Source organism: Hippoglossus hippoglossus, chromosome 20 (assembly GCF_009819705.1).
Source record: "Hippoglossus hippoglossus isolate fHipHip1 chromosome 20, fHipHip1.pri, whole genome shotgun sequence".
NCBI lineage: Eukaryota > Metazoa > Chordata > Actinopteri > Pleuronectiformes > Pleuronectidae > Hippoglossus > Hippoglossus hippoglossus.
Genome location: NC_047170.1, coordinates 8,524,349 through 8,547,212, shown reverse-complemented (window position 1 = coordinate 8,547,212; position 22,864 = coordinate 8,524,349). Strand labels below are relative to the sequence as shown.

At 41.5% G+C, this 22,864-nt stretch overlaps 1 protein-coding gene across 4 annotated transcripts in view; it reads right to left on the bottom strand.

Annotated features, from left to right (window-relative positions):
* ctnnd2a (catenin (cadherin-associated protein), delta 2a) overlaps positions 1-22,864 on the bottom strand; it is a 240,811-nt gene that overhangs the window by 44,484 nt on the left and 173,463 nt on the right. For all 4 annotated transcript variants that reach the window (XM_034571625.1, XM_034571624.1, XM_034571622.1 and 1 more), the window contains 2 exons: positions 22,506-22,719; positions 13,014-13,200 (listed from right to left, as the gene is read on the bottom strand). In XM_034571625.1, the coding sequence (XP_034427516.1) occupies positions 13,014-13,200; positions 22,506-22,719 (401 nt within the window). The remainder of the gene's footprint in view (positions 1-13,013; positions 13,201-22,505; positions 22,720-22,864) is intronic.

Here is a 22,864-nt window from a genome sequence, read left to right as displayed (position 1 = left end):
AGTAGGACAGAAAAAAGCAGGAAAGCCCATATGATGCAAGATGTAGGGCGAAAGGCAGAGGGGGGAGAGAGGGAGAGAGAGACAGATACTGGGAACCTGGCAGCACTCCCGAAACTAAACAATTGAAAAGGGAGCATTCAAATTCTGGATACATCTCAATCTATGCCCCGAAGGCTCGCTTCAATTTAAAGCACTTGACTTGAGTCCAAAAAAAAGGGAGAGAAGGGAAAAGGAGGAGAGGGAAAAAAGCTGCTGTAGTCGAGCAGTCGCTGCCTGAACTTCACGGCCAACACACACACACACACCAGCGTTGCTTTGATAATTTGACAATATTGTTCCATTTATTATTAGCAGCGTTGCCAGTGTGATGCACAGAAACAATGAATTGTAATTAAACTGGAGGTACAGGTGGGTGGTGTGTTTTCTTTGGGTTTCAGCACAAAGCTGTTTGTGATACACACACACAGAGGGAAGGACGGTGATTCATTCATCTGACCCTAGGACAGATATTGTTATTCCCCCATGTAGAACACCTGTGGCAAATAAATGTATAAATTTGCACAATGAATAACAGTTCATTAAAACACTTTACAAAAGTGCCAATCAGAAGAGCTGATGTTGATTAATGCATTATATTAACATCACTCTGCAGAAGAAAGAATAGACACACACATCTGAACATTCATATTACTGTAAGATCACTTCATATTAGTCATTGACCAGCATTAAGTGGCTCGAAAGGGACACATTACGATGCCGTGTGATGTATTTAAATTCAGAGACAGGAGGAGTACGGTGCAAATCACAAGGGCAAATTACAAAGCACACAAATAAATTACAAATCAACAACCAATCACAAAACACGACAGCATTAAGTTCTAACGGAGATTGAAGGTACATGCTATCGACAAGGCTTGTTGCTGATTGGAGGGACGTACTGTGCACAAGTATATTTGCAGTGTTTTCTTTTTTGCAATTGCATTTTCTTATTTGCAGTTTTGACATACAGTGTACTTTGCAATTTCCTTTAAAGACGAAGTAAGAAGCAGATTTAAACTAAAGACATAGGTAATGTCACACAGCTTCTATTCGTATTTCCTTGAGTCAAACTTCTAAAAAATTATCAGTGAAATATAAAAGCAAGAAATTATTTGTTGTATTGAGGGTCTGTGTTTGCTTCATGCTTCTGACACCCCTTTTAGGAAATCAATGTTAGAGCCCTAACAAGCATTGTGTAGTAATGTATTGTGTGTGTGTGTGTGTGTGTGTGTGTGTGTGTGTGTGTGTGTGTGTGTGAGAACACCCAAGCATGTACACATGCAATCTGTAGAACTCATTGTTACAACCACTCAAGACCACAATCAGCAGAATCAATGACTGTCAGTGTCATCACACTGTTCTATCACAGCCTTTGGTTACAGCTGTGTGAACATATAGTGTGTTTTATTAATTGAATTATTTCGAGGAAAATGCTGCAATAAACCTCCGTTATGCTGTTTTACTGACACGGGTGCACGAGCAAGAAATCAAATGAAACCACAGCCCAATGATTGAAGTTTGGTAACATAAGTTAAAACATCTTTTTTGAATGGTTGAATGTCGAAACAAAAGCTGATGACACACAAACACAGTAGTTACATGTACGAGGAGACTGCGATGTCATGAATGAATAAGTTCGTCCATCACGTCGGCACAATGAAGAGATCACAGCTGTTCCACGAGTCCGTACGAGATGAGGTCAATCACTTATTGTACTGATGGGAAACAGAAAGGCGAGGACGCAAGAACTCAATTAAAACTTCACGTCCACGGCTGCCTGCTTCAAAGAGAAGGTCAAATCATTTTTACCCACTTTGAATGCCAATGGGCAAACAAGCGCACAATGGGAAACCCACTTAGCGGAGACACGATTCTCTGTCAAGCCGACATAAAACAACAGAGCAGTGAAAATGCTTCACCTTGACTAATGTTTACGCACCAAAGACAGGAGGTGGGTGGGTGAGAAAGAGGCTGGATTATTTGTTGCTTTCCCACTCAGCCTTGAATATGACGACTTCTACTGAGATTTCCTTATACACCTTATATCTGATGTCTTATAATGGGTGGAGGCGAAAGTGAAAGATCTCACAAGATTGAAGATGTCCTTGATTCTGCTGTGGACAAGAATTTTAAAGTTAGGTAGAAAAATAAATAATGTTGAAGGTTCTTATCCAGCAGAACTCTACGCCTGAAAACTACTATCAAACACAAACAGCAGCTTAAGTATAAGTTTGCATTATATATCACTGCTTTCTTCTTCTGGGGCGAATGACTTAACCCTGTAGTAGTTTAAGACCTTACAAAAAAGTTGATTTACTGTCACAGTCAGATCTTTTCTAGCACGCTCAGTTTTTCTAAGACTTCAAACAACGGCTCAAGTTGGATTTGATCCTCTCAGAACAGGAGACGCAGAAGCAGAATTGTCCAAGTCCTATTTCTACCCCAAATCATATTCTAAAGACAATAGCTGTGTCTCACTTCAGAGGCTGCATTTGTAGATCGATTGCTTCACAGCTGCTCGACAAGACTGTCCCATTTGGAAGGCTCCTTCAAATGTGGCCGACAAATGCATCTCCTTCCATCTCAGAGAAACGAAGGCTCGAACCGGTGGATCCTTCCAGGTTCAACCTATCCCAGGATTCATTGTGCTTCAGTGACAAACAGTTGTTCAAGAGGTAATGGCTCCGGCAAGCGACAAGACATCTGATGCTTGGGTATCAGGTTTCATTGGTACAGGTTAAAAAACCAAGGGGCTTTAAAACTGTCTAGTCATGTCCGACTGCAGCTGGTAATTTCCCTTTGTTTTTCGCGCATGGCTGTGAAGGGGTAGTGTTTCTCCATGTGATGTAGGGGTGGTGGCCATCTAGGAATTCCCGAATGCTTTACGAACGGACAACACAAATCAACATGGCGACCGCTGCGGGTAAAATGCTCATTAATGTAAGTATGAAATCTGATACAATTAAATTGAATGGCTGTGACAAGGTCATGTGTGTCCAGTATAGGAAGTTAGAAAAAAATGTCCCCGCCTGTGTATTAACATTTTCAGTGCGAAGCAGAAGTTTCTATGGACAGGACTAACATTGCATTGAAATAACAGATGTAAACAAGCTGACTGTATCCCTGGAAGAGGAATTGGTACAGGGCCTTAAACTTCATCTGATGTCATTAATTCAGTCCAACCCATTAGCCTGTGTTGTTAACTAATTACCTCCAACAAGACAAAAACCCTAATTGAACATCCCATTTGAATTTAACTGTTGTTTTAGCCGCAGTAAAGAAACAGGAAAGTAACATTGATGCCAGTCCTAAAGAGAAAGCCATTTCCTGACTCCACCTAAGAATATTTGGGAAAATACATTGTGTACTAGCTGTGTAATGATACAATTTGCCATTAATGGTAATATTTAGTAATTACTGCATTTCTGAAATGTAATAAACATTTGGCCTACTCTCATGGGAAATTTTGGCAGTAAACACGTAGAGAATCGTGACATGCACCCTCTTCCCGGAAAAAAAACAAATTAAAAACAAATTAAAATATTTTTTGCAGTGCTGTTGCACGGGCCAGAAACATTAAAACACAAAATACAGAAAAATGGAACAAATGAAAACAAAAAATAAGGAAATGAAAAAAGGGAAGTCTGCAATTAAATGCAAACAAATCTAATTTAAACCAGAGGAGAGAAAGATAAAACATGTCATCCAAGGCAGCCTCAGAAGCTGAGTGTCACATAAGGAATTTAAGACTAGTGAACATTTATATTGTTACAGTAGAGGATTCACTTTTTCTCAGCAGCACCCCTGTGGCTTGGGGGAAGATGCCAACCATGAACCATCACCCTCTTCCTCATTTCCTCCCTACTGTCCAACAGGCATGAAATACAACCCAAACCCTCTAACATTTCTGAAGTGGTGTCATACATACACAAATATACATGGAAGCTACCAGGATGAAGTACAGCCTTCCATCACCTTCTTCTTTTGGACATTGCCTTACTGAAATAAAGTTATGTACTTGAGGTCACCCCACCAACTTCCATTACAATCCATGCAGTTAGTATCTAGATCTTGCAACCTGTCAAGACATTTTTTATCTTTACAGCTCTGGGCTAGAAACTTTTTTCTATTGAGTGATTGGATGATTTGGTCCACTGCACCAAAAACTAAAATTCAGTTTTAATTAGCTATTAATAGTATTGTTCTAGTTAAAATAAGACTAATAAAACCTGCAACCCATGCAATTTCCATCCACATTCAAATGTAAACTAAAAGACTGTCCCCTTGTGAAACCACATTTAAATTTACTAGATCCAGATTTTTATTTCATGGTAATCGAGTAGTTTTAATGTCATCCTGCTAAAAACAAACAAAAATAGACATAGAAAATATCCTCATCTGCAGAGACAACCAGTGTACACATTGTCCACTGCTCCTCCTACTACACTATTCTGCCACCAAAGAGGATGTTTCATTGTAATTACGGCTGTAATGCTAATAGTAAAAACATCCTTATGGGTATTAAGACATATATACTGTGGTTCAGAACAATGCTATTAAAGTATCAGTTACACATGAGTGAGAAAAAGCTAGGAAACAATGTTCCTGGTATCTAGAGCTGCAGTGGAAGTCATTAAATCGTGTTTTATATTTGGCATCAGTTGTAGTTTCCATGGTGCAACTGTGTGACTCTGAGTCAATAAATAAATCACACATTCGTCACTTTCAGTTGTTTTAGTTGTTTGAAGATTCATGCAACATGGACAAGGAGAGATGTGAACATCTCAGACAGTTGCTCACTAATGTTGCCTAAGGAACTAACGACCAGTGAGTGACTCTGTCTCCAACAGCTGGTGCGTGTGTGTGTGTGTGTGTGTGAGAAGGTACAGGCAGCAGAGGGTCATCACCAGATGGCACGCACGCACGCACGCACGCACGCACGCACACGCACACACACACACACACACACACACACACACACACACCAATTAATATGAATGGAATAAATATGGAAACTAATTCCTTTCTGACAACGCACTCCGTATTATCGATTCATCTAATAACTCATCCAATTTCTCTTCCACATCTGTGGGTGTCTGAAAGGAAACAAACTGAGTGTGTTTCCCGAAGGTGTGATCCTGATGAGCACAGAAACACACACATAACAAACAGTGTGCGGCGCGGAGGCGGCAGCTTTTTCTTTCTGGCTTGGCAAGAAATCAACAACCTGCGGGGAGGTAAACATCCCCTGAATGGAGGCTATGGGAACCCGTCTGCAGGAGACCCTGTGTCTGGCCTGATAACACGATGTGTGTCTGTGTGGGTATGCACAAGTGTGAATAGACAACATATGTGTCCATCAGGATCATTAGCTGCTTGGCTCACACACACAGAACTACACACATTCACACACACACCCGTTATCCAAACCCCTGCTGCCCTGACACAAGTTCATTTCCATTATCATACACAACTCCCCAAGCTGGCTGTGATTCACTTTAATATTTGCCTTTCAGTGGCCACAAATGTGTGTGTGTCTGTGTGTGTGTGTGTGTGTGCTCACATATGCAGATAGTCAGAAACACATATGTACACACGCAACACGCATACATACATGTTCTTTTTGGCAGGCCAAGTTCTAAATGTTTCACACAAGGTGACATCACATCATTCGGATTGATTTATGCGGCGATAATGTTGTGCATCGTCAGTGCTGTAAACTGTGTGCACAACATGTTGGCATACAAATGTTCTAATGTTAAAATAGCACTTTTCAGAGTTGTCCATTTTCACACAGCACACCTGTTGTGCAGCTTTAGTCATGCATAACTGAAACAGCTTCAGGTGGTATATATACAGATGCGTTCAGAATTGTGCTCCTGTATCCAAGATGGACAATTGCAGGCAACATAAGTGTGGATGACGATGACCCCGACTTTCATGCTATGCTTTGATTAATGACTCAAAAAACGTGATCATTAGAGCCTGAACCGAGCCGACTCTGAAGCTGCTTCCAGACATGCACTGAACACTGAAATCTCTCCTGTCGATGTGAGGACACCGCAGGATTCCCAGCAAGCGAGTAGGTGTGTTGATGATTTTTCTAACATGAGACAGACAATCGCATGGATGCCTACTAACAGGTACACACTGACGCAAAGGCATGTAATGTGTTCATGTGTTAGACACACAGGCGCACACAGTGAAGGGTAATGAGAGAGGTGAGAGGTCTGAAATTGAGCTGAGATACACAGGGACCTGAACAATGTGGCCTTGTGTCATTTTAACCTCAGAGAAGAGACGTTGAGATCGAAAACAACCCTGGAGAGCAGCAGAAACACCTTCATTACTCTCTGTGTCTCAGCTCCCTTCTCTGAGTCTCTCCGTCTCATTGTTCCCCACTACCGAATTCTCTCTGTTCTCATCTTTCCAACTTTTAGCCATCTTTTCCTCCGCTCTGCGTTCTTTCCTTTTCCTATAGCAGCTTTTACAATTTGATCTCTAACTTCACAGTGTGGAGCGGTGCGCTGACAGCATCATTTGTCTTCCCCCGCAACTGTGGAGGTTCACACACACACACACACACACACGCGCGCGCGCCACCTTAGTGAGTGAGGAAATAATAAACTTGGCAGATAAGTCAAAAGTCTACAGAAGTCACAGGCAAAAACGGAGAACTTGGTCTTGAAAGTTTAAGTTGCTGCATCTTACTTTGGGATAAACACGCTGCTGAAAGAAAAACAGCAAATAATGATTCCTTTGCTAAACAGATCTCATTGAAATCCAGGCATCATGCTGTGTGCAGTCTTATCAAGAGATTTTAGAGATCTAATACTGCTGTCACCACTACAACACCTCCTCTTGATTTAAACGTGACAAGTGCAATGGCCGCTGTAAACCAGCCTGTTTGCAGTGGCCCATTTGCTTGGCCTGTGGTGATGCTGGTTGCAGTTTCTGAAAATGTAAAAGTCACCTGCAGTAATTAAGCTGCAGGGAGTAAAGACCGGCTGCGGCACTCACTCCAAAGAACCCTGAAGCTGCGCCACTGCTGCTGCACAACTGCTGCTCACCTGTTTATTACAACGTTTGGTGAAGCTCGACTCAATATGTATTAACTAGAGAATTCGTTGTTGTTTCCATTGTCACCAGCAGTGAATGTATTGTTGTTGCGATCAACAACGTCACCGACTGTATGTTACTAAGTCCCAGCAGCATATGCCACTTGTTGAGCTGCTAAGATTAACAGTTCTTGGAATTCAAGCCACAGACAGACACAGATTTTTTGGGAATATGTTGGTGGTATAAGTCTGTATGCTCGTTTCTCATCATGGGAAGTTGTACACATGCTGCTGTTGGTTATCCAAGGACATAGAATAAGACATGTTCAACACGGTCCGCTGCCCCACCTCCCCATTAGTTAAAATTGCACCCAATTCAACACTGCAATTTCTCTGGCCCTTGACAAGACACATGCCAAATATAAAGCTGACAAGATAAACGGTTCTCAAGATATAATTTCCAAATACAAAAAAGACAACCAGAGATTTCTGGAATTAGTAGATTGATGAACGCTCAGAAAAAAGACTCAAAAATGAATTGAGAATAGGTGTGATTAGATCTCAGACATGCACGGCATCTAATGGCAGCATGAAAACTAATGTGACTGCTTTGTTTTCCAACTGAAGTAAGTCAATTTCAGTACTAGATACTAATATCTAGTATCTATACGAGATATTACACAGAGGAAAAACTACCTATAGTTATGCACACCCATAAACACCCATTAAAAACACTAGTATTTCTGTTTTACCCGTTTTTCCAGTGGTAATAACTAATGTTGGTCCACACTCAGTCTCTACCAACACACAGGTGGACACATTTATTCCAGTTAACAATATAATGTAATCCAAATACAAGATCAATAATGGAAACCAGTAAAAAAAACAAACACCTGAGTTAAATTTGCACAGCTACGATTAAACCCAGAAACTAAATAAAACCTTGAAAAATCCCCCAGTGTGATATTTATTGCAAATGCAAAGCTATTAGTGGGCTGCACTGGTACAGGTGTTTGTGATATTGAGTTATTGTGTATAATCATCAAGTACTGTACCACAGACCCCCCCCCATGGCAGTTCCTGCGCTGTTCCATTATGAAACGCCGACAACCAAAGCCACAGAGGTTTACAACAAAAAAAACACCACGCTGAATTTTACCTTCCAAATGCTTATTTATGCTGCCCTGTCTCTAAATGCACCCGGGCTACACGCTTGCTGCTGCCAGCTGTAGTTACATTTTAAAATAGAACTCAAAGGTGGTACTTCACTATACAGTCGAGCCTCTGAGGTGGAGTACAACAGTGCAGAAGAGCTATGGTGGTTTTTTATTTATTGTGGAATTAAATAGCAACTGATACAGAGGAATGGCTTTAAAAGAAGAAGTGGTTGGATTGGCGTCTTGACGCTGACTTCTCGGCCAGACGTTCGACAGAAAAACATTCAGAACAAGAATTATGTAAATATGCAGGAATTCAATGTTTACATGTTTTGAATAGATTCCTAAACACCACAATTACAGGAGCTGTTATTCATATTTAAAGTGATCACAATGCTGCAAAGACTAGAGCTACTGGAGCCCTTGCTTTGGTATGTTAATTGCAGACGAACATGCACTTACACACAATTCAACACCTTGCACACAAAATTATATGAATATGTGCAAAAGCCTGGTTGTGATGTCTCCAGAATGCCTTTGAGAGACATTGAATAGCTGGATACAACCATTAGAAACGTTCTGAGAGGAGCTGTGCAGAGCGAGGGGTGAGGTTTCATGCACATGCTGCTGGTGGATGATTGAGGACAAAGCTCAAAGACAGATGGTCGAGTGGACGCCGAGTTTTTTTCTCCACTGTCTCAGGACTGGGTGGTGTTGGTTTGAGTGGATATAGATGAACAATAGCTGTTCTGGGGAGTAAAGATTAGATTTACTCTTCATGTTAACTAAAGATAAGTCAAGTACACTGTCTGAATCAAGAAAAAAAATCACAGGTACAGTGGTGTTATAGTGAAGGGAATTTCAATATGTAAATGCAAAACATGGCAAATTATCACATGCAAAGTATCCAAAATAAAATGAATCCAGCTAAATTATATTGGATTCAAATCACATGGGAAATCTTTTGCAAATCCTTTTTCACAAGTGGCATAACAGCATAGCTCAATGATCTGTGAATGTACAACTTTTTACATTAATTATATTTCTGTGATCTCAGTTTTTCTCATGCTCTTAACAAATAAATACAAATGACATACACAAGAAGGCTTCATGGCCAGCTTACTCATTATCAAACACGAATGCCATTAAAACTGTCAGGTTCACTGCACCTGCAAGATAACTCAAGGGATGGGTTGTGCTATGGACACTGCAGTGTTACATTTGCTGACAAATATTATAACTGTTTGGCAGCCATATGTAAAGGTATTACGAGCTGGTAAGAAACCACAGGCGTCTATATGATGGTTCTTCGCCCAACCACAGGGACTAACAGCTGCTTTTGCCCCTTATTTCATTGAGAGGTACATTATCACAACCTCCACCACCATGGACATTATTGACAGAAACACTCGCCTCTTTGTTGCCTTCTAGTGGATGTACCATAACCATAAAGGACACATGGAAGTATGTGAGCAGTGACGGCTAATTTGTTTGAAACGGAGCCTTAATACAGCAGTGTGGCAATAAATCCTACCGACGTAAAGGTTATAAAGTTCCCTTTTTAATCCTGTGTAGCAGAGGTTTTAATTCCAACTGTAAGATAGGCTGCAGTTTGAAGTGCTGCTTACCTTTATTCTTACACTGACAAGGTGTTACGGTGATATATGAGCTTACAGAATAAAGCCTTCAAAGTCTGAGTTTTGCTGCCTCTGTGAAGGTAGGTTTGCTTGTTAGTGTACTATGACAAGTTTCTATATGTGTACTCACTGAGCGGTGCGTGCAGTACAAACAATCAGGAGCTTCAGTTAATGTTCACATCAAACATGAGTAAGGGGTAGAGAGGTGATGTCAGTGAGTTCGACAGTGGTGTAATTTTTGGTGTCAGACAGGCTGGTTTGAGGAGTTCATTCTCTAGAGTTTACTCAGAATAGTAAAAGAAAAACAAGAAATCAATTATCTCTTCTTTGTGGTTGGATTTGCCTTGGGGCCGGACATGGTTTGAGCTGACAGAGAGACTGTAGTAACTCAGACAACCGGTCTTTGCAACTGTGCTGAGCAGAGAAGCCTCTCAGAACGTGCAACACGTCAAACCACGGAGGATGTGCTACAACACTAGAACATCAGGTTCCACTCCTGTCAGCCAAGAACATCGATCTGAGGCTTCACCATAACCGGACAGTTGAAGGCCGGACAAGCAAATCCTCAGCTGATGAATCTGCAGATGGCAGGGTTAAAGAATCTGGCATGAACAGCATGAATCCATGGAGCCAACCTGCCTGGTGTCAACAGTCCGGGCTGCTGGTGGAGGTGTTGTGATGTGGGGGACGTTTTCTTGGCACACATTTAGTCCCTTAATAACAATCAATCATTGTTAGCATGCCACAACGTGAGTATTGCTGCTGAACATGGCCACATCCTCTAATGACAACTTCAAGGATGACAATGCACCGTGTCATAAAGCAACTGGTTTGTTTATCTGATATCTGCAGAAATTACGTGATGCGATCGTGTTAACGTACCAAATGTCACCATCATCTTGTGGAATCCACACCATGAATTAACGAGGCTGTTTGGAAACCTGACCTAACATGAGTAAGCTGCTGCTCATAAAGAGTGAATGCAAGTCTGGTTCTGAAAACATGATAAACAGTGGTTCGTAACGATGTGCACCTTCCTCTTTTGACTGACACATGCACACATACTCATTGCTTTGTCTGCAGACTAGAACTATAATCTTTATTTTGAAATTTCGTTTTTTGAATGTATTGTAAACAGGATGCACACACCAAAGGCAGAATTTGACAAAGGATCCACACACTAGATGCCAGCAATTGGAATCACTTAAAGGTAGGGATGTTAATTTGACGTGCGAGCCCACGGGAGGGGGTGGGATGTATCAGTTCATTACAGACCCTAGCTTTAATGAAGTTCCCCGATTCAAATGACTGGGAGCTATTGCAGTTTGTATTAATGCCTTTATTTTATTGTATTGGCATGGCATTAGAAGTACTTGTATTGTTGTTAGTGCCGGATCTTCTAAACACAGGCCCTAAATAAAGTTTCACTGTTTAGGCAAAGCAACATTTTCATGGGATGAACCCAATTTACTTTTGCAGTGTATAAAAGAAACACTATGCTCTACAGAGCTGTGAGTTCGTCCTTCATTATTTCAAGCTGTAACAACTGAGGAACATTTTATCGGCACAATGAACCAAAAAGGAAGTCTTGACACACAATGTACTGGGAGAAAAAAAGTGGGGGAGGTGTTGCTATGGTTACCAGCAAAAGTTAGTGAGAGAGAGAGAGAGAGAGAGAGAGAGAGAGAGAGAGAGAGAGAGAGAGAGCTGAATGAGTGAGAGAGGGGAGGAAGAGAAACGAGAGTGCACAGAATATTGGTTATAGTTGGTGAATATGTGCATCTGTAGTCACTCAGCAGTGAAGATGTGACGATTCAACAGATATAATTAATTCCCACGTGTTAAAATAAAAGTTAATATACGAACAATGTCTTAACGCACGCACACGCACACACACACAGTTCAATAAGAGTCTAATTAGACCATGGTGAATTATGCAGAGGTGGAGAGACTATTGAAAAATTGCAATTGAAATAAAATGACTTTTTGCTCAAATAAAAGTACAAATAAAGTCAGTAGAAAAGTACTGAGAGGAAGGGGGAGAGGTTAAAAAATTATATATGCTGATAATAATGATATCTATTATATGAACTGAAGAACATCTTTAGGCTACCAGGCAGATATGCGTTGGTTTTTCAATACATGCTGTTCCAGGTGAGAACCGCATTGAAGACCAATAAATTCCAGTCAGGTATTTTGCCACCTGTTCATACCTATGAACATTGATAATTGGTAATTACACATCCATGGACGCTGAAGCAGATGCCCATCGTCCATAGTCAGCAACTTTTTTTATACAATTACAGACAGACTCCCAGAAAGACTCCTTGATGCAAACACTATTGCCAGCCCGGCCAAAAACAGTTGATATTATGATATATGTTGACGTATCATACAAAAGGCTTAAAGCTGTACATTAGTCGTATATAAGAAAGCAATAACAATATATAAACAATAACTAAACTGTTTATAATTAAAAGGGAGCAAAAGTGTAAAAACAAAACAATAAAAGACTGCGTTTTAAGGCACGTTCCTACAGCACTGTTTGTTGACTTGTCTGAACGTAACTCTGTGCTCCACAATTTGCTCTAGATCCAACTTCTCCGCTTGTTTATTCTCGATTGCAAAATAGAACCAGTCACTCAGGCTCTGTTTGACTGCGCTCCTCGTGTTCAAACACTGAAGCTCTGCAGTCTCAACAGGGATCATCAAAAACCGCAGAAAGGTGGTGCTCACCTGACTCACTGTCAAATGGAAAAACACACGAGTCAAAGATGAAGTGTGCACTGTCAGTATTTTAGCTGTTAGCCAGACTCAGCATGCAACTGTTGGTCAAGACACATGACAGGTGATTGGTTGTGGTTCGATTTTGGAAACTTGCCGTGGTCACCGGGTGTTTGAATTAAATCTGTAGCTTCCTTTCTGCTGCACCTGCCTATCGGGTTCTTTTCATTTGATCAGAGACATGATAATTTGATTTACTGTATATACTGTAGTTCTGATGCGTGAGGAAACGATGAGTGAAGAGAGACAGAGCGAGGAGGAGAAAAACACAGTACATGTTCACCTTGACATGATTTCCCATCACAGTGGGCTCATGTATGCGTGAGTGCTGCTTTTACCTGAGGCAGCCGGTAGCGTTGCGCAGCACCTGCGAGGTGTGGAGGTGGAGCTTGCGGTCATCATGGTGATTGGGGGAGGAGTCCCAGCTAGAGTGCGGTATGATGACACTGTTGGTCAGAACTGCCAGGGCGTCCTGAATGATTGGCATCTTCAGAGCATCACATGACGAGAGGTTCCATAGAACACCTGCAAAAACAAACATCAGGAAAGTGGTTTTGATTTCGCATTATTTTAAAAGAATACTGAAGAGAAAACCACATCATTATGTGATGATATCAAATTTTATTGTATTTCTGCTAATTGCATTATGAAGATCCTGGTAGCTACACTAATGATAATGGGTACTACAGTGTAAATGACTTATTTCAGAGCTATACATGAATGAGAGAATTTCCATCTATATATTATCTATAACGCTTATCCTGGAAGGACAGGTCGCCAGTGAATCACAACATATAGAGACAAACAACCATTTACTGGCAAATACACACCTAATCCTGGGTAAAACATTGCAACTGGAATGATGCACCCGTACCCTAAAAACTAAGGGAGGAGTCTTTCTGAGAACATGAGAACCCTTTAAGAACTAATGAAACTCAGACTGCTGCTCAGGTTGCTGAACTTTGCAGAAAAGCTTTAATTAAAGACCATTGCCTTTAGTTTTTTCTGATTTTCTTTTGAAAAAGGTAGAAATTAAAAAATGAATAATTGAAAACGTTAAATCTAAATTTTTAAAATCACTTTTAAGAAAGAAACTTGCTCTGGCTCTAAAGTCTACAAGATATTAGTGATGTCTAAGGAAATGAATAAGTTTGCTGGTCCAGGAGAAAAGCAAAAACTGTCACACACACACCCACACACACACACACACACACAGTATACACACAAGTATCCGCAAAGTAGAAGTACACAGCTGTATGCAGACACACATGAGTTGGCAGAAAAACTTGCAAGTTTGTGTCAATACAAGGACATTCAATGACCTGCAACAGCACACATACTGTACACATGCTATCACATACTGCATGGGTACACACACACACACACACACACACAAATATGTTAACTAGTCCCTGCTGCTTGTTCGGGTCATCCCTACTGACAGAGCAAGACACACAATAACGGAGATAGTCTCAACATATGTGTGAAATGGAGGACGGCAGAGATGCGAGTAACAAAAATAGAAAACTAATCAGAGGGGAAGAGAGCTGCAGCAGCTGAGTGATAGCTTAGGAAGACAGGAACATATTGAGACAACAGAGGAGCAACATGTTTTAATATGACAAACTATAATAAGCTTTAGTGTGGAAGGTCACCATCTCTCTCATATTTGGTGTCAGACTCCAGATGTCTCAGGTCCCAGATGACAGATGTTACCACACAAATAAAATACGGGCACGACTGAGGACACACTATGCTGCGTACGCAATGGACTGTGTTCACAGGGGCTGTCAGCCTGCTGAAATATGTCACATTCATTACACAATGCATTATGCACATTCCAATTTCTGCTCAGGACTTGTTAGATGTGACTGCAAAATGAAAAATAAGGGCGTCGGGGAGGTGCACACCGGTGATTAAATATACTGTCATCTGAAATGACAGCAGTATTCAAGCTGAGCAAGACATTGAGTTCCTGAAACCTCTGTGCGGCTGCTCTGTAGGTAAATCTGCAGAGTAAATGACTACAATACGTATTGTATTAAAAAGATGGAGAGTGAGGAAGGGGCTGTGGCAAGCTGTGTCACTAATAATGGATACGATTAAGCCTCACAATCTTTACTTCTTCTGACGTGGTGTATGCAAACTGCCGTGGAGGCACAGGGCGTTGAATGGCAGCCAGTTTTGCGTCACCAACAGCAACGCCGGTCTTGATGCGTTATCATGTCAGTCATACTGACAATCCAAAAGTGACAGACAAAAGAATGAGGGAGGGAAACCAGGCCAAGGCAGTGAAGGAGAATGACATAAAAAAAACTGCAGAAGTTAGAGTAGGAGGAAAAGAAAAGGTTATGAAACAAGACGAGAAATGTAAGACATTGACAGACAAAAGAAAAAGCATTTAGCAGAAAGGTTAGCGCCTAATTAAAGTTGTTTTTAAATCGATTTCTAAAAAGCCATACATCCAGGATACTACTTTATTCAAGGGAAAATCTTATACTGAAACAACAAAATAAATTAAATTGCAGGGAAAAAAATGTAAAAGATGCATTCGGAGTGAAAGGATATTAAATGGAGTCAAGGAGGCAGAGGAATGTAAGTGAAGAAAATGTGTGAGAAATGTTGAAAGGAGAAAGAGTGAAAGAGGACAGTGTGTGTGTGCGTGTGCATAAGAGGACAAGAATAGGAGGGTGATAATAAGGCAATGACCTTGGACGCTGTTTGGCAGCAATCAAGTGCTCACACTCAGGCTGTGTGTGTGTGTGTGTGTGTGTGTGTGTGTGTGTGTGTGTGTGTGTGTGTGTGTATGTGTATGTGTGTGTGTGTGTGTGTGTGTGTGTGTGTGGGGGGGGGGGGGGCAACATTTGTATTTACTTTCACTAATCAACATCTTCTTCTATAACTCCTGACTTTCTCGTTTCCCTCTCTCTCCTCTCATGGGCTCGTTTCAAGGTAAAGGCTCAAACATCGACAAACAAAACACAGACAAACTCACTGGAAAAGAAACACTTCACTCATGAACCTAAGTGCATTTAAGCATCTCTTTCTTTCTCTCCATTTCTCCCTGTGTTGGTCTGCTTCTCCAGTGGCGAGCGTTGTCAGTGTGTGATTGCCATCATGTTAAAACAGTGCCGTCTCTGATGAGGTGACAACAATCTGTCTGTGAAAACAACGTGTGCACAGACAAGACAAACTGAGGATGTGTGAGAGTTCTTCGCAGCCAGAGATAGAGACAAAGACAGAGCAGAAGGAAGAACAAACAATACACTCCTCGTTTTTTGTTTTTCTGTGGTGAAGATATTGTGGCTTTCACTTGTTCACACACACCCACCTGCTCTAGAAACATAGATCTGTAATGCTTCGGTAAGTCCAGCGTCCTTATGGGTATAAAATCAGGTGACCACCAGACAATGACATCATACTCAAGCCTCTGTGTGTGTGTGTGTGCGTGTGTGTGTGTGTGTGTGTGTGTGTGTGTGTGTGTGTGTGTGTGTGTGTCCATTTTTTTCCATCTCTGTCTCTCTCTCTTTCTCCTCGGACTAGTTCCCCTCAGACGCTTGACAGACAGTTTCCTAGGAGCTGTGTGGTTTGGAGAATTGAGGAGATGATTGCATGAATTCATGAATAAATGAGACTATATGACTTGTAAGGGGAGAGTGAGGCCTGTTAGGCCTCAAGTGGTGATGTTTTATTAAACAGCTTTCATCTGTGTGGAGCAATTTAAATTAGTAAAGCCGCGGGGTCAAAACCTGGTGATGAGTAAAGCCAAAGATGACAAATTACACAGCCATGTGTGCTTGTCTACGAAAGTCTGTGAAAGAGAAATCACAAAAAGAAACACTGATTTCGGACGATATTGTAGGAGACTGCGGGTTAACAATTTCTGAATTGACCCTGGGTTCAGACAACTTTTACTCCTGCGGCGGTTTTGTGGAAAACATTTCTCAGCAGCAGGTAAAGTCATGTATTGAGGGTAAAGTGTCACTGCCTGTGCTGGGGGCTTCATTCCCACCAGGGCTGCCCACAGAGAAAATGCTGCAGTGAAATTACTGCGGGACACAAAAAATGTTATAACATGGAAGCAGCAGAAATAAAAACCATCCTGGCAAAGGTGCAGTCTCTTGTTTGCCAGCTGGATTCACTGTGATGACTGAGATGTTGTGAGAGAATGTTATGAACTTTGATTTAAATTAAAATGGCTTTGGAAAATACTGTCAAGTAAAAGATGTCAGCACTATTGTTTGACTCTCGATCCAATTCCAACAACCAAAAAAAAAACGGGGGCTTGCTGAGGCAGAAATATATCCGCCACACCAGTACACAAATACTTCTGATTTATCTTCGTAATCCGTATATGCTTTAATCAAGGCCCTGTTCAGACCTAGTATTAACATCCATCCCAAGAGATCTTATTACAAGTGGTTGGCGTGAAGACGGTGTCTCCTGTGATCGGATCTCACTTCCCTGCTCTATATGCAAATAAAAATGTGTTCATGAAGAACAAAGAATGTTGCTTTACCCGGTTTGAGTGTACAGATGTATGTATGGATTCAGGAGGGGCTAAATGGTTGAATGAGCACAGTAATGGAGAAAGATTTTACTTTTAATTTAAGAAAAGTATCAGTCATTATGTCAGACCACATTCACAAATTGTCTGAGTGATCGGATTCCAGGACGTAGGGGTGCTCAGGGGGCTATGGGCAAGGGGGCTGTAAGTGCAAGGCATTGTTACTAATGTGACAAAATAAATTTAGAGGCTATTTCTGAAGTAGAAATAACATTTTGTCTTATATGTGTAAAATGATCTAAGGCTGGTGTAAAATGCTTTTGGCCATTCAAATTGAGACGAAAAAATCAAAAAATCTTACAGTATGCACTGTATTTAACACAACAACATTGGGACTGACTTCCAGCTTCCCTGTCCAGAGCGCATTTGGGTGTGTTCACACATGTATTAGTCACTCAGGACGGAGGCTACACCAGGTCTGAACACTGCTGCGCAAGCTAACGTAAACCAAATCAACCAAACCAAAATTGCATATATCAGACAGTGTTCCAGCCACAGACATTAGCCACAAGTTTCCAAAAAGTTAAAGACCAGCAGAGCATAACAACTTCATCCATATTTTCAACACATGACTTTCCTCAGCAGTTCTCAGTTTAGAGACGGCAGCATCAGCAGTCAGTTTGCCATGGTCCACTGCCTCAAGGTGAGCCTATGAGTGAGGATAGCATCTTCTATTGACACCTGAAGCCTCTGCATCGACTGGACTTTGACTGACAGGCCCGCGGGCTTTGACTTCTCCCTATCTAACTAACTCCGAGACCCAGGAAGCCAATAAAGCTTGTCTAAATTTACTGACACAGAGATAAATTGTTACATAGAATGTTTTTCCCGGTCACCAAAAGAAACATACATTGCCAGGTGTAAACAGATTTTTAATCGCAAAGAATACTAAACTACTTTAAGCTGACAACAAAGGGGTAATAATGAGGAGGGTGATTTATTATGACTCCAGCACAGCCACTTTTGGTTATGTCAAGCAGCTGAGGATTGTTTCTCTTCATGTCATTTGTGCATGCAGCACTGCCCCTGATGATCTCTGGTGGTTACCAACTGCTACTTGCTTGCTTTCAAATCATTTAGCCACCAATTAGTAATGAAGGTCAAGCTCTGAGAAGAATGCTATTTGGCAGAGCAATGGAGTCAATTCCTTAAGCACTTGTTAGCTCTTTTTAAAGACACTGTTGATGGTGTTTGCAGAAGTGCTCTGAAGAAGGAATTCACAGAAGCTACACATTAACAGGTTAACTCCAATAACTTTAGAAGGAGGGAGAAAGTTACCTCTTGCTTTGACTTTTGAAGCCACTATATTTTTTTATTTCTAGTTCAAATCTGTATTTGTCTCTCTTAACATTTCATCCATTTTGTTGCAAGCTTGGTGCGATTACACTTGTGGCCAGTATGAGCTTGTGATGATTAATGATCAAAATTTGGGGACTTGTCTATATTCTGTCTTGTGTCTGTTTTGCAGCTACACAACAATAACATATACACAGTGTGTAGTGGTTTATTGCAAAACTTCATTTTTTAAATCTTGGTGCCCATGCCAAAACAATAGAAACTAGAAAGGCATTCAATAGAGCACATACCTACTCCAAGATCCAACAGTCCCCTTAAGTTTACTCACGCTGCACCAGATTCATTAATTCAAAGATATCAGTCCCCGACACGTGCCTGATTCTTTCATCAAGATCCGTAAATCATTGCCTGGGAAAATAATGAGTGTTGGAAAATGCCCACAATGTTAAAGAAAATGAAAAACATTCCTGGAAATGCCTTCTGATCCAGATCTGCACCAAAATTTAAAAGGGTCTTCATGGCATCTTCCTGCCGAGTTTCATGGTAATTTGTCCTTTTGTTTTTATTTAATCTTGCTAACAAACAAACTAACAAACAGACATGTCTGATAACACAACTTCCTTGTCGGAGGTAATAAAACTGAATTAAAACTGTGCTTTAATTAAAGCACAGTTGGTTGATTTACTGTTTGTAATGGCCAATGCAGGATGAAACACTATAGCTGTGTCTAAATTCAGGGGTTGCATCCTTCATAGGCTACATTTGAAGACTGATCGCGTCACAGCGTAGACTGTCCCATTTGGAAGGGTCCTCCAAATGCAGCCAACAAATGTGTCATAGAATAAAAGGCTTTTCAAAGAGTTTTGTTCGTTTGGCAACTCAACCGATTAACTAATGATACACATGTTAAAAACAAAACAAGGGGAATTAAAACGTTGACATCGTATCCATCTACAGCTCTGTGGCTAGGCAAAGGCACTAAGAGCGGGACAATGATGGAAATCCTCCAGATCATCTTATTTCAGTTCAGCCTTTGCGGTCTACCCAGCCAGCGAAGACTCTGTCTCCTTTGTGGGCCACATAGCCCACGGCCGCTCAGACCCCCTTAGACACTTAAGTTCGCTCACTGTACGTCTTCTCTCTTCTATTTCATTTGTGACAAAAGCCATAGTTAGCACATGCCTAATTGAACTGCCTCATATTTATGCAACAGTTTCAAGCGGTATCCAACACCAGCAGTGTTGTAATTCGTTTGCCACAAGGCAAATGAGGATAGACTTCAGAATTCCATTGTACTGACATGAAAGCAATTGAAATGTAGAGTTGGATGCTAAGGACCAGGGTAAACAGACAACAGGGCACAGTCATGCGTAACACTGATTCACTCCGCCAGCAGCAGGGGAGAGCCAGACAGAGAAGAGCACAGACAGGAAGAGGGAAGGAAGAAGGAGAGAGTGTGTGTGCTTTTTGTAGAGATGACTAAACCGAACAAAAGTACGACCAAAAAATTTTGACTTGCAGTGCATTTAATTCATTTGTTAATCTGCTCACTGAACAAACACACGCACTCCATCTCCAGGCTTTTAATCTTTTAGTCTCTCCAGTACTGTAGTGATATACTTGAAGGTGCCAGGCTGTCCCTATAGGCGCGCAGTGACTGTGGTGAATGTCATCGCTGACGTGCAGCTTCGACGACAAAAAATCTTTCTGTGAATGTTGATTTCCTCTGTGTCGGCAGGAGTCTGTACACTGAGCGCGGTGCAGGAATGATTTGGTAAAATAACATCCACTTTCTCTTCATCCTTCCTTATTATTCTCCCTCCCACCGTTCCCACTAATTACACACATTCTCTTGTTTGCTGTTCATTCTCACCTCCTTTCCCCATGCACTTCCTATCTTCCTATTGTATTTCATTATCTGCGATATCAAAAGCTTTTCGCAGGAAAGTAACAGCTTGCTTCCATCCATCTTTCCCGTTTCTGCTCAACAGTCCTTCCTTCTCCCTCCACCCACGTGTCTCTTATTGTCTATCCCTTTTTCAAGCTGTATTTCCGACAGTTATTGTGGCGTCAATAACAGTGAAAAAGTCTAGAAAATATTACTCTTCTTCCATTCTTGATTTTATTAGTTTTCCAGGGGTCTATAAAGAGAGGAATAAAACTCCTGACTGACTTTCTGGCTGTCATTATTGTGATCCCCAGGTTCCCTTCACCTCCAAGAATGGGTGACCTACAGGGATGCACTTAGAGAACACGGACATGTGTTTGCTGAGGAACAATGGGGACAGAGGTCACTGTGCGTGAGGTGGCTCTTCCAACTTTATCTATTTACTTGCATACGTGCGTGGATTCATGTTTCTAGTTGCTTTCAGGCATGCACCGAACTCCTGATATTCTCATAAAATTATCCCAACAGACTGTAAGTGAGAAGGCAAATGTCCAAGTCTGTTGCTGCAGATACTTTCCAGAGTTTCTCTTGCCAGCCCCCAAGTAAAAACTCTGGATAATGTCAGAGAAAGCTCATGAGACACAGTAAAAGATTATGCGGAGGATTCACTGCGAGCAAGTGGGCGCGATGAATATATTTCTAACATAATATTACCTGATAAAGACAACAAAACCCCCCCCCCAAATATCTCAAGATGAAAAAAAGGTGCAAGGTAGAAAGACAACAAGATTCTAATGCTTTTGGTGATATGGGCGGATGTAAGTGTCGATGTTCTGTTACGTCCTTTCTCCTGCATGCAGCGCCACCCTTTGTTCGGATTTAATTTTTTCTGTTTCTGTTGTTGCCAAACTTCGGACACCAATGTGCCGACAATTTCCAGAGTTCATGTCTGAAAACAACTTATGTCTGTACATGTATTGGTGAATGAGTGCGCTTTGCAGTTTGTGGTCGTAGGTGTCAAATCCTCTTGTATGAGCTTGTACATATCTCTCTTTTCTCAAGAGTACCTTGGTGCAACAAAACAGTGCTTATATATGAGCAAAGAAAGAGAAACAATGGTGATCCATGTGTAGATACAGCAGCACAGTGTGACGCAAGACACTGAACCGCATAAAATGTACAGTAAATGGATGAAGGAGAGAGAAGAATGGTGTGAGGAGGAGAGAAGCTGGCATGAGAACATTGATGTGAGACAGAAGGAAACGGGGAGAAATGAGAAGCCAAAAGAGGAGCAGAGAAGTAGACGATTGGCCCTCATGTTCTGGGAATAATTGCATACGTTCTTGATGTAACTGCTCTTTGGGACATCTGTTAAACTGCTACCATCCAGATCCCCACTTATCACAGATCACGCACTTCATAAAAATCTATATACCTCTATAATACTTTCAGCTGTCTACTGCGTGTGTGTGAGACACTGATTATTAGCATATTCTCTCCCACACACACACACACACACACACACACACACACACACACACACACACACACACACACACACACTATAAGCTTGAGGTCTGTGTGTGTATGTGCAGCTCTTTGTTTGTGTAAGTTAGAAAAAGACACATTGCATGTGTTTGTGTTTTCTTCAACACCAAAGGGCCTCGAGTAGAATATATCATCTCATGTGATAATTATGTGTGTGTGTGTGTGTGTGTAGTTACAAAGTTGTTATACCTAACCTACACATCAAATTGTGTTCAAACAAACACTCAAGCCCTGGCACTGGCCAATCAAATACATGCAAAAGAGGAGCCAGAGGCAGCTGGTGAACCTGGAGTGTGTTCATCTGGTTGTGGATTTGATTTCTTTTTAGCATTGTACAGATAGCTGGCATGGGACGTGAGCATGAAACCAAGCTATGTTGTGTGAAACTGTGATTGTTGTTGTGATGATGATTGCGCCTGCACCAAGTGTAAGGCACACCCGCAGTCATCCATTAATGTAACACATAAAATTAATCTATTGTTCGAACGTAGTCATGCTGGAGTTTAGGGGAGTGTGTCTTAAATTGTTTACCTGTGACCAGCTCTCTGATCTCCACGTCTCCAGTCTTCCTCAGCAGGCGGACCAGTGCAGGAATCCCCCCGCAGTTCTTCAGAGCTACTTTGTTCTCGTCGTTGGCTTTGCCGTACACCAGGTTCCTCAGGGCTCCGCAGGCGCTGCGGTGCACCTCGCTCATCCTGTGGTCCAGGAGGTCCACCAGCAGCTGAATGCCTCCCTGTCTACGGATCTGAGGAGGAAAAGAATGAACAAAACAACGTGTGAGGGATTTGCAATGGATTCCAAAAGTTGGACTGCACACTAACGTCTGCCGTCAGAAAAACACTGGTGGTCAGCAGCAGGTTTATTTGTCAATGCAAGTAGTTCCTTTGTGT